This window comes from Myxocyprinus asiaticus, chromosome 45 (assembly GCF_019703515.2).
Source record: "Myxocyprinus asiaticus isolate MX2 ecotype Aquarium Trade chromosome 45, UBuf_Myxa_2, whole genome shotgun sequence".
Classification (NCBI taxonomy): Eukaryota; Metazoa; Chordata; class Actinopteri; order Cypriniformes; family Catostomidae; genus Myxocyprinus; species Myxocyprinus asiaticus.
The window spans coordinates 12885126-12898661 of NC_059388.1; the positions used below are offsets into that span (position 1 = coordinate 12885126).

At 41.0% G+C, this 13536-nt stretch overlaps 1 protein-coding gene across 1 annotated transcript in view; it reads right to left on the bottom strand.

Moving 5' to 3' along the window:
• Positions 1-13536, bottom strand: part of LOC127435437 (voltage-dependent L-type calcium channel subunit alpha-1C-like) — a 233249-nt gene that overhangs the window by 9651 nt on the left and 210062 nt on the right. The window contains exons 41-46 of the mRNA XM_051688932.1: positions 11578-11918; positions 11397-11423; positions 10556-10672; positions 984-1099; positions 750-847; positions 315-659 (exon numbers count right to left, since the gene is read on the bottom strand). Coding sequence (XP_051544892.1) covers positions 315-659; positions 750-847; positions 984-1099; positions 10556-10672; positions 11397-11423; positions 11578-11918 — 1044 coding nt within the window. The remainder of the gene's footprint in view (positions 1-314; positions 660-749; positions 848-983; positions 1100-10555; positions 10673-11396; positions 11424-11577; positions 11919-13536) is intronic.

Consider the following 13536-nt stretch of genomic DNA (forward strand, 5'->3'; position numbering starts at 1 on the left):
CAAACTGACAGTGATTAAATTGCTGGAGGCCATGTCGATGCACTGCTTGCCGCTAGTAGGCATTCCAATTCAACTATAGTATCCAGCTGTATCAGGAGAGAGCTCCACTGTCTGCACTCTCATTGGCAGTTGCTGTATTGTGTCTTTGCATTAAGTTAAACAACTCAACTTCATTGTATCGGCAGCAGCCATTGTCATTAATGTTGCCTCAGTTCACCAACTCATAATGAAAATGAATGACTTCTGGTTGCTTTGTCACAGCAAACCACTGTCACTGTGAATGTACCTTATGAGAGAGGGAAAGTGCTCCTTACCGCCTCCACGAGGCTGCCGGCGCTCCCGTGGGCTAAGGATATGGAGTCTTTGCGTGTGATTGGAGGAACTGTGAGGGATACAGGTCGCTGCGTCCTCTGCACTCCCCCGCTGTGGTTGCCGTTACTGTCGCTGTACCACGAACTGCAGTTCACAGACGGCATGCTGCTGTTGAGCTTCTCATATGATCCGTTGCCCTCTAACCGGAGAAACGGAACTGGCTGGTAGCAAGGCCCTCCCCCGCTACGGCTGCTCGGACTTGCAGGGGGTGTGGAACACAGACGTGTGAACAAAGTTGGAGAATGACTCCGTCTTAGTAGGGGACTCAAACCTGCCACAGCCAAAGCCTTCAAATATAAAAATGTGAACATTTTAATGAAAAACACAAAGAAATCCCAGCACTAGAGTGTCAAACGTGTTTGTGTCTATAAGCTCACCTGATGATGTACTAGGTGCAGTGGTAGTGCTGTCTTCTGAGAAACATCAGCTCTGCTCTGCTTTCTCAGACACTCCAAGTGAAAGGAAGACCGTCGACCTGTTTTTGTGCATATGTGTGGTTAAAGAATTTAAAAATGCATTTCACTCCACATCACATTTGAAGCTACAAAACTAGTTACTGTATTGACATTTTTGATATGTATTCAGTGTAATGAATGTGTGGTATTCTTTACCCAGTGCAGTGGGACAGAGAAATGTCCTTCTCCGTGGAGTCAGCCTCCTCTCCTCTCCCACATCCACCTCCACCATAGGAGCCAATTGCTTGCTCTCTTCATCCTGAAACTCCAACCTCACACACACACACACATTCAAAGCATTATGGACAGAACATCAACAATAAAAAAAAAACTCTGAAAAGACAACCACATTCTTTTATAAAATGGATAGTTTTAAATTTGACTGGATAAGCCGCAAACATGAAACATGCACTCTTGTGATCGCACATGGTTTTAATTTTATACTTCTGTGCCAAGTCAGAAAAATCTGTGGTTTTTACATTACTTTAACAACCATAACTGTAAACAGCCTACAGTTAGGCTAATAAACTATATATTAATAAATGTATTGTACATACATTTTGAACATTAGTGTGTTTGTTCTTGGTGCTGTTTTATAAATCAACAGGTAACGCAAGTTTGTGCCAGCATTACAGTGACTTTACCATAATCCAGGGGGTTTTATAGACTGGGTCCATGGCGTGACGCACATTTATTTTTATTTTTTGGATTTTCCCCCTTTAATTTCTCTCACAATTTGGAATGCCCATTTCCCAATGTGCTTTTAAGTCCTCGTGGTCGTGTAGTGATTCGCCTCAGTCTGGGTGGCGGAGGACGAATCCCAGTTGCCTCCGCGTCTGAGATCGTCAACCTGCGCATCTTATCACATGGCTTGTTGAGCGCGCTGCCACGGAGGCTTCACACCATCCACCGCGGCAACCACACTCAACTCACAAATATATATATATATATATATATATATATATATATATATATATATATATATATATATATTCAATTTTTATTGATTCCATACAACAACTTAAATAAACAGAAAATGTGGAATCAAATTATATAAAATTATAACCCTTCCCCCCAAACAATATCCAAATTCTAAATGCCCTGTTTGGGGCACTGGAAGGCACCTGGCTGAAAAGCCATTACTGGGCAGTACGCTGTCAGAGCCAAAGTTTCGGATTTAGACCAATTCACTCTGTATCCTGAGAATTTCGATTATTTACATAATTCTGTGGAGGCAAGGCATAGATCTTGTAGGGTCGGAGACAAATAATAAAATATAATCTACATAAAGCAAAATCTTATGCGCCAGACCTCCTGCCACCACCCCTGGAAAATCATCCTCCTTTCTTATCACGGCTGCTAATGGTTCCAGGGCAAGACAGAACAATAAGGGGGAAAGAGGGCAACCCTGACGGGTGCCCCTATCCAGAGTAAAATAATCTGAAATTAATCAATTTGTTTGAACCGCCGCGGGTGTCTATAAAGTAACTTAATCCACCCAATAAATATATCAAATGCCTTTTCCGCATCAAGTGAGATGGCAGCGACCAGAGTCTGATTATTCGCCACCGACCACATGATACTGATGAAATGCCTAATGTTATCAGAAGAGTTATGGCCCTGAATAAACACCACCTGATCTATATGTATAAGAGGTGTCATAACTTTACTTAATCGGTTAGCCAAAATTTTTTACTATATTTTAACGTCTAGCTGGATCAGGGAAATTGGACGGTAACTTTTACACTCACTTGGATCTTTGTCCTTTTTAAGAATCAGACTGATCCGGGCTTGTGCCATGGTTGGTGGAAGCTTTCCATTCTTTAATGATTCCACATAAACTACTAGCAAAAGTGGAGCCAATTCTGTAGCATAAGATCTAAAAAACTCCTCGGCAAAGCCATCTGGCAAGGCCTTAATTACCTCACCAAGCTACTCCAAGGTTATCTCAGAATCAAGAGCATTTTTTTGCTCAGCCATCAGTTTAAGAATTTCTAATGGTTCCACAAAGTTTCTAATATCCTTATCAGTAGATGAAGACATGGAACTATAGAGATCAAGAATTCTTTAAAAGCATTATATTTTTTTATCCCCTTTTTCTCCCAATTTGGAATGCCCAATTCCCACTACTTAGTAGGTCCTTGTGGTGGTGCGGTTACTCACTTCAATCCGTGTGGCGGAGGACAAGTCTTAGTTGCCTCTGCTTCTGAGACCATCAATCCATGCATCTTATCACGTGGCTCGTTGTGCATGACACTGCAGAGACCCCGCATGTGGAGGCTCATGCTACTCTCCGCGATCCATGCACAACTTACCATGCACCACATTCTGAGCAAGAACCACTAAATGCGACCACAAGAAGGTTACCCCATGTGACACTACCCTCCCTAGCAACCGGGCCAATTTGGTTGCTGAGAAGACCTGGCTGGAGTCACTCAGCATTCCCTGGATCGCAACTCCAGGGGTGATAGTCAGCGTCAATGCTCGTTGAGCTACCCAGGCCCCCCAGAAGCATTATAAATATCAATGGCCGAGGTAAATATTTCACCCCCAGCAGATTTCACTGAGGGAATGGTAGAGTAAGACTCTCTCTGTTTTATATATCTAGCAAGAAGTTTTCCTGTCTTGCCCTGAATAGCCAAAACTCTACCTTCAGCAACAAAATAGTATTATATCATTATTTCAATCGGGTCAATTCTCTGAGGCCATTAGACAACATTCAGCGCTTCAACTCTGCCTTGGCACTTTTAATATTCCCTTCCAATTCCATGAGTTCTTGTGCTTTGGATTTTTTGGGTGAATGCGGCATACTGTATGATCCGGCCCCTAAGAACCGCCTTAAGTGCCTCCCAAGCCACACCCACAGAGAATACTGAGGACCAGTTGGTCTCCATATAGACACTGATTCAGCCTTTAACATTTGTTGGAATTCAGGATTTGGCAAAAGCGATACATTAAAGCGCCAACTATATGATTTCCTTTTCTCCATATGTGGCAACACCTCTAAACACACCAGGGTGTGATCTGAGACTAAAATGTTTCCAACTGAGCAATCAACAACTGTAAATATCTGTAAGACCAAGATTTTTACACATCCTGTGAAGTGTGAGTGTTGCTCTAGGGGGCTTGCACACTTTTGCTTCACTATGATCATGGACTGAATCCATCAAAAGATTAAAGTCTCCTCCCAATATTATATAATGAGGGGTGCCAGCGGCTTGCAACATCCCTTCAAGATATATAAAAAAGCGGCTTCCAACATCCCTTAAAGATCTATAAAAAAAGTCCTGATCATTGACGTTAGGTGCATAAATATTATCCAAAAATTTTCCTAAATCTTCCTAATTTCTCTTTACTCTGTTTGAAACATTTGAATTGTAGATGTTTACTTATCAGCATAATGACTATTATATCAGCATAATGGTCTCCTTGGCAGGAGACCAAGGAGACCAGAGCAGATCAGGCGGATGGCCAGGTGACCAGGGAGACCAGAGCAGATCAGGCGGACGGCCAGGAGACATGGGAAGAGACTTGGGAATGACCTCTGTGGTCGTGGGCGGAGACTCGGGAACAATCTCTGTAGTCGTGGGCATGGGCAGAGACTCGGGAATGACCTCTGTGGTCGTGAACATGGGCAGAGACTCGGGAACTACCTCTGTGGTCGTGGGGATGGGCGGAGACTCGGGAATGACCTCCGTGGTCGTGGGCATGGGCAGAGACTCAGGAACGACCTCTGTGGTTGTGGGCATGGGCGGAGACTTGGGAACAGAAACTTTTCTTCTCCTTCTCCTCCTCCGGATGGCAGAAGTTGACAACGCTGGCTCTGGGACAGACGAGGCTGGCAACGCAGGCTCTGGGATGGGCAAGGCTTCTAGCTCGTTGGCCTTGGCAGGTGTTGGCTCATTGGCCGTGGCAGGCGTGGGCGCTGGCTTGTTGGCCGTGGCAGGCTTTGAGACCACTCAAGCCGGGGTCAGTGTAGGGAGAGGAGGATCCTCAGATTCCTGGGTTAACCTCACATATTCCCTCCATGTGTAGTCTCCCATCTCAGGCAATTCCCTCCACCGATAATAGGTTAAACCTATTCGGTATATTGCCTTGAGATGGGAGTCCTCAAAACCTGTGAGGCTGGCAATGGCTCAGAAGAAATGGGAGTATTCCCTAATGGGTATATCCGCCCAGCTCAATTGAGTGAACATGGCTGCTAGATCCATTTTTTGGTCAGTCTTTCTGTGATGAAGCTGGTGAGGAATGAGGATCTAAACGCAGCTTTATTTACGAAAGGATAAACAAAGAAACTCAGAATATAAAAAACAAAACACGGGAAACCAAGCACAGAACATGACAACACATGTAAAGACTGACAAACTAACCAGGGGAAACAAGGGCTTAAATACACAAGGGAAGACAAGGAACACCTGGGGAAACAATCAGAGAATGAGGAACACATCATGAAAAAAACTACAAAGGACTACAAAACCACAGGAAACAGGAACTAAACAAGAATTTCAATATAAAAGTCTAAGCAGAAACACAGGGAATACATGACAATATTTCTTACGCTTAAGAAGAGAAATAACCTTTGTTCTTTTTATGGGGTGCCCCAACCCATTCACATTCCACGTGGAGAGAGACAATCCACTCATATTAACTTTTGACATATTAGAAAAATTAGACTGTGTGTCAAAAACAAGATTATAAAGACCACATTCCAACATTAGTGCAACAATCAAACCCTGAACTTCCCCCAGAACCAAACAAACAGAAAAAAGAAAAACATGCGCATTAACCCCGCGCACGACAGCTCCAACTGGCGTCCATCCTATGCCTACGAAAATCCCCATGACAGCTTTGCCGTCAGATTGCTCAAGTCCGGTGTTTCTATACAAATTTTGTGAGGCAGAATTACACAGCAAAAGATAATCTGTAAAACAAACTCCAGCCAATAGGCGGAATAAACACAAAGAGCGTGTAGATTCATCCACAGAACTGTCTCGAAGGAGTATTACTCCACAAAACTTTTTGCACTATTGTGTAAATATCACCTCACTGTGGTTATCTTTATTGTTATTAATGTTTTGCTATTATGTGTCTACTGCCAATCCTTAAGAGCTGCTAAACTGTTTTTCGTTGTTTTTAAAACAATGACAATAAAATCTATCTATCTATCTAAAACAAACTCCAGCCACTAGGCGGAACCAGCAAAAACCCAAAAAAACCCCAAAAAAACCACTCAGTTCCCTCGAACAGTCAACTGAATGTTCAGTGAGCCGGTCCACTCGGCTGCAACATGAGTGCCACAAATTACCTAATCACTCCAATGTCTTGCAAGAAATACTCCACAAAACAAACTCCAGCCAATAGGAGGAGTAAGCACAAAGAGTGTGCAGATTCATCCACAAAACTGTCCCAAAGGAGTGTTACTCCACAAAACAAACTCCAGCCGCTAGGTGGAACCAGCACAAAAAGAAAAAAAAAGGCGTTCAGTTTCCTCGACTAGTCAAGTGAATGTTCAGTGAGCCGGTCCACTCGGCTGCAACATGAGTACCACAAGATAACTTACTCACTCCATTGACTTTATGAAGTACATTGCTTGCTGTGGGTATGTGAATGTTTTACAGCCATCCTTAGCATCTATTCTCAATTTGGCCAGGAATATCAGTGCAAAAGCGACCTTCTGTTGATGTAAAAGTTACTTCCATTCCTTGAATCGATCACGTTTCTCTCATCGAATTCGCAAAGTCTGGGAACAAGTAAATGATGTGGTTTTTCCAAGAAAGCCTTCCTTTACTCCTCGCCTAGCATAACACATGATCTTTATTGGATGATCTCAGAAATTTGGCCAGAATTGATCGGGGCCTGCCTCCCTCCGCAGCTCGCAGAAAAGGAACCCTGTGAGCTCTCTCGATTTCCAGCTTATGGCCTGTTATATCAAGCAGATTCGGAAAGAGCCCGTCCAGGAATTTCACCATATCCTGACCCTCTTCGGCCTCAGCAATTCTGACAATACGGACATTATTCCGCCGGCTACAGTTCTCCATGTCCTCCATCTTCTCCCAGACACACTCAAAATCCACCTTGATCGCTAGCGGATTAGCAGATAATTCCCTCTCAGATGACTCCAGATAATCGATCCATTTCTCGACATCCCCCACTCTTGTAACCACCTCAGAGAATTTTGTCTCCATCGCAATGATTGATCGACATATCACAAGATCCTCCAAGTTAGTAATGACCCTTGGTCAGCATTGCTGACATGTTCAACATCTCTCGCCGCATTTCCTGCAATTCTCCGACTAAATCGACTCCCTGACTCGGGGCCTACTCGGCGGCATCAGCTTGAGCACATAAGTGTCTTTTAATGTCTCCAGAGACCAAGGATTTTGAATTCTTTGACATATTGTCCTCCTAGAACAAATATGGAACAGAGTGTATCGAATCTCACCAGTTTATGTCATTAAAAGTGTTAAAACCATCAAAGTGCACAGAGCTCGCCGTTCACAAGTCCGATGGCGTCATGTGACTCCCACCCTTTGCTATATTGAAAGCAATACAACTAAACATTATATGTTTTACCTTGTGAATTTCATTGTTTTTTTTAATGTACGGTAATTTCAAATCAGACAACTGCAACACACTCCGAAAAGGTTGAGACAGGGGTAATTTAAGACTAATAACAAAATTTGATGAGTTAAAATAACAAGACAATGTGAAACAGGAGATGTTAAACAGGTGAGGTAATCGTGTCATAGTACAGTTGAAGTCAGAAGTTTACATACGCCTTAGCCAAATACATTTAAACTCATTTAAAAAAGGAATTTTTCACAATTCATGACATTTAAATCGTAGAAAACATTCCCTGTCTTAGGTCAGTTAGGATCGCTACTTTATTTTAAGAATGTGAAATATCATAATAATAGTAGAGAGAATGATTTATTTCAGCTTTTATTTTTTTCATCACATCCCCAGTGGGTCAGAAGTTTACATACACTTTGTTAGTATTTGGTAGCATTGCCTTTAAATTGTTTAACTTGGGTCAAACGTTTTGGGAAGCCTTCCACAAGCTTCTCACAATATGATGCTGGAATTTTGGCCCATTCCCCCAGACAGTTCTAATGTAACTGTGTCAGGTTTGTAAGCCTCTTTGCTCACACACACTTTTTCAGTTCTGCCCACAAATTTTCTATCGGACTGAGGTCAGGGCTTTGTGATGGCCATTCCAATACCTTGACTTTGCTGTCCTTAAGCCATTTTGCCACAACTTTGGAGGTATGCTTGGGGTCATTGTCCATTTGGAAGACCCATTTTCGACAAGCTTTAACTTCCTGGCTGATGTCTAGAGATGTTGCTTCAATATATCCACATAATTTTCATTCCTCATGATGCCATCTATTTTGTGAAGTGCACCAGTCCCTCCTGCAGCAAAGCACCCCCACAACACGATGCTGCCACCCCCATGCTTCAGGGTTGGGTTGGTGTTCTTCGGCTTGCAAGTCTCACCCTTTTTCCTCCAAACATTACGATGGTCATTATTGCCAAACAGTTACATTTTTGTTTCATCAGACCAGAGGATTTTTCTCCAAAAAGTAAGATCTTTGTCCCCATGTGCACTTGCAAATTGTAGTCTGGATTTTTTATGTCGGTTGTGTAGCACTGGCTTCTTCCTGGCTGAGCAGCCTTTCAGATTATGTCGATATAGGACTTGATATAGATACTTGTCTACCTGTAGAGGTCTTAGCTGATTTCTTTAGATTTTCCCATGATATCAAACAAAGAGACACTGAGTTTGAAGGTAGACCTTAAAATACATCCACGTCCATTTGACTCCAATTAGCCAATTAGCCTATCAGAAGCTAGTTGGCTAATTGCCTAAACTAGGATTGACATCAATTTCTGGAATTTTCCAAGCTGCTTAAAGGCACAGTTAACTTAGTGTGTGTAAACTTCTGACCCACTGGAATTGTGATATAGTCAATTAAAAGTGAAACATTCTGTCTGTAAACAATCGTTGGAAAAATTACTTGTGTCATACACAAAGTAGATGCCCTAAATGACTTGACAAAACTATAGTTTGCTAATATGAAATCTGTGGAGTGGTTAAAAAATGAGTTTTAAACACCTAACTGTATATAAACTTCTGACTTCAACTGTATATAAGGAGCCTCCAAAAACAGCCTAGTCCTTCAAGAGCAAGGATCATTCGAAACTTGTCAATTTTCCAACAGATGCTTCAGCAAATAATCCAGCACTTTGAGAACAATGTTCCCCATAGACAAATTGGAAGGATTTTGGCCATTTCACCCTCTACAGTGCACAACATATTTAAAAGATTCAAGGAATCTGGTCAAATCTTGGTGCGTAAAGGGCAAGACAAAAACCACTTCTGAATGCACGTGATCTCTGATCCCTCAGACATCACCATCTTAAAAAACATAATTCATCTGTAATAGATATCATGAACATGGGCTTGGGATTACTTTAGTAAACCTTTGTGAGTCAACACCATTTGCAGCTGCATCCACGGATGCAAGTTAAGACTTTACTATGCAAAGCAGAAGCCCTACATCAACACTGTCCTGCAGTGCTGCCGACTCCTTTAGGCTCGGTCTCATCTTAGATGGAAAGTAGAACTGTGGAACCATGTTTTTTGGTCCGATGAGTCCACATTTCAAATAGTTTTTGAAAAACACAGCTGTCGTGTTCTCCGGGCCAAAGAGGAAAAGGACCATCCAACCTGTTATCAGCGTCAGGTCCAAAAGCCAGTGTCTGTATGGGCCTGGGGTGTGTCAGTTCCCATGGCATGGGTAACTCGCATATCTGTGAGGGCACCATTAATGCAGACAGATATGTACAAATTTTGGAGCAGCATATACTGCCATCCAGCACAGTCTTTTCCAGGGATGTCCCAGCATTTTCATCAGGACAACTTCAAACCACATACTGGCTGAATAAGCAGAATTATGCTAGATTGGCCTGCATGCAGTCCTGACCTGTCTCCAATTGAGAATGTGTGGCGCATTATGAAGCACACAATATGGCAATGAAGACAACATACCACTGTGCTGAAGACCTGCATAATGGATGAATGAGGGAAAATTTCACTTTTTAAACTTAACAAACTTGTGTCTTCAGTGCCTAAATGCTTAATAAGTGTTATTAGAAGAAATGGTGATGTTTCACAGTGGTAAACACTCGACTGTCCCAACTTTTTTGGAGTGTGTTGCAATCATCTGATTTGAAATGACTGTACATTAAAAAACAACAACAGTGAAATTCACAAGGTAAAACATCATATAATGTTTAGTTGTAGTGCTTTCAATATAACAAAGGGTGAATATAATTTACAAATCACTCCTTTTTGTTTTTATTAGCATTTTTCATACTGTCCCAACTTTTTCGGAATTGGGGTTGTATTAAATGATTCAAAAATACAATACAAATGCAATTCACACAAAACAATTACTTGAATACACCTCTTCTGTGATGAAGCTGAGTATAAAGTCATGATGATATTTTTTGGGGGGCTTAAAGTCAAAAATGTCTTGTGGTGTAACCATCTGGAGATAGTAAAAAAAACAAATTACATTAAATTTTGCATTATACCTAACGCCATTCCTTAACGGTGGTAAAATCACTGTAACGCACAGCCTCTTGTTGCTTATTTCTTGATTAAACATACTGATATTAATCTAGGTGAATAACAGAGAGGCAAGAGAAGAATGGAGTATTACAAGTCAATTGAGAGCATGGCCTGATGTCTCTCATCAAGAAATGTTTCATCATATGTCTCGTCTGTAGACACTTCCTCTGGCCGTATTATAGGGAGACGACTGTCACTGGAATCAGAGCTACACACAGATACACACAAAAACACACAAGTGAGCTATGAGCATGAAAACCTATCTTCATTTGTAACTCTGCAAAAGAGGAAATATTTAAGAAACACCAGCAAAGCAAGGAACCTGGACCTACACATACAGATAACAGCAGTTATTATCTACCCAGGCTCTCTCATAAGGCTGTAATAATGTGCACACAATCAAGCGTAGCAGCTTAAGGTTTGTTTGCCATGGTTTCCAGTATCTAACCACAAACCTTATGTAGCAGTTTTAATAGATTGTGTCACATTATAAAAGCACTGCTATTATTCTGGCATGGAAACCTTATGATTCAAGATTTCAGAGGAGAAATAGTTTGTCAAGGGGCACTTCATCAAGACTAAATAAGAGTGTATCTTTTTATGAGGATTGTGATTTTTAGTTTAACAGCGTGCAGAGCTTCATGAGAAACTGATGAGTTTGTATTTGGGTTGAAATGAAGAGCCCATCCAGTACTGTCTGGCAATAACCAACAGAATGATTAGAAACCAACCAACGTGAGTTTGTCTAGCTACTGATGTTAGGCCTTGCACATGCTTATTCATCTGTAAGCCAATCAGGGAAGCCACTAACAAATGCTGCCAGAATTGGAGGACAATTCTCTGTGCCCTGAGAATTTAGTATGGACAGAGCATAGAGCAGCTTCCCATAACCATGATGTTTCACTCTCTGAATCTTTGTAAGAGGAACGTACCACATGAAAGTGTCATAGAAACAGCTCCTGGTCCACACAAGGTGATCAGAGGGGGAGACAGAATATAGTCAGGGACCAGATTCTGAAAAAACTGAAAATCTAACTTGCATGCCTGTCGCCACCTGAACCACTCCAAACATAAAAACAACATATTCATTCACAATATACATTTTAACCGTACCTTTTGTTAGGAAAGCACCATGTGGGCCGTGGCAGTGGGATGGTTGCAAGAGGTGGTCCAGTGTATCCGTCCACTGTGCTGACAGTAGGTTTAGGGTACCGATGTCCAATGCTGGTGTTGTTGGCATTGTTGATGTTTGCGTTGGATCCTGAGGAAGAGTAACTGCTCGGAGTAAAGGTAGAGTCGACAAGCTTCTGATGAGAGGGAGATTCGGCCTCCCCGGGGCTCCCGGACTTGCTGATGTGTAACGGTCTTTGTGTTGTGAAGGACTGTGGGAAGGATGCGTGGCCATCACTCTGGTGGTAGTAGTTGACGTGGTTACCGAAGAGGCCGCCAGACCGCTGCAAAGACAGACATACAATCAACATAAACACATTAACACTTACATGAACAGTCACATTTACACACCTGGGCCTAATTGCAAGAAACGTAAACCTTGTGCGACCTTCGGGATATTTTTGTCTTTTTCATTTTGGTTTTTTTCGATCATTTTGTCTGTGTAAATGCCAACGGCATAAATTTTGCCAAAGGTATGTATTTTTGGGGGAACTTTTGATATTTCAACCTCAGTTCCAATAACACATCTATAATACACTGTGTACACAAAATAGTTACACTCAGGACCTTATGGACAAAAATGTCCCCATTTAAACCCATTAAAACTGCAATATTTGATCCCAGTGCCATTAAAGCATAAAATCATGAATTCTATGATATGATACTTTCATTGCATGTGTGTGTGTGTGTGTGTGTGTGTGTGTGTGTGTGTGTGTGTTGTGAAAAACAACAGTGGCATTATGTAAACAAACTGTGAGTTTGTTTTTTAAATCTGACACTGCACAAAAAATAATAATGCATCAAAATCAATGTTGTTGCTAATCATTGACTTATCCCAGACTGTGATAATGCAAAAAAAAAAAAAAAAAAAAGTAGTATATGGAAAATAATTCATTTTTTGTGTTTTTTTTTCATACAAAACAACAATGGCATTATATAAACAATCTGGCATTTAAATGGTTAAAATCCTGAAAATGAATTCATATTTGGTAGTTATGATCAGGACTGATGTTGGTTAAAAAAAAATAACTCATTGAAAGTGGAAAATAATATTAATATATAATATTATTATGGCAGTTTTTTGATGCGGACATTTTTGTCCTCCAAGGACCTCTGAGAAACTTTTTTTAAATTGACGCACAAGGCTTAAGAAAATCTTTAATTATGATTTTAAGGCTATTGTCACTAAAGGGTTTTCTTAACTTTATGGGGCTTCTTACAACCGGCTGCTGATCACTCAAAGGCCCCGTTTATACCTGAACATGCATCTCAAAAGTTCCAGTGATGTTTGATTAAATTATATCATACAGATGGTCTCCGATTTTGTCACTACTTCAATTAATACATCAGTGTGTTAAATAGGAATGACCTGATACAATTTTTTGAGACCGCGTACGGATACCGATACTTTTCGGTACTCACCGACACCAATACCTGTTTTTTGTTTTTATATTATTTTTTTATGTTGCAGTTTTTCAAATGCAATACTGTCAGACTGATGATTTTAGGACAGCATATTCATTAAGTTTCATCAACTGTTACTCAAGACAAAGACATAATAAAAAATGTCATTTTCAAATGTCACAAAATCATCAAAAATCTAAAATGTTACAAAAAATGTATATTAAAATAATCGCTATAAACAAAACCAAGAGAGCATTTCAAGTAATTTTTAGCTCTCATATTGTCAAAAATGGTCAAAAATTTAAAATTACACACACACACACACACACACACACACACACACACACACACACTCATGTTGGTGCAGCTATCATTATGAGGACTCTCCATAGACATAATGATTTTTAAACTGTACAAACTATAGATTCTATCCCCTATCCCTAACCCTACCCCTAAACCTAACCCTCACAGAAAACTTTCTGCATTTTTACATTTTCA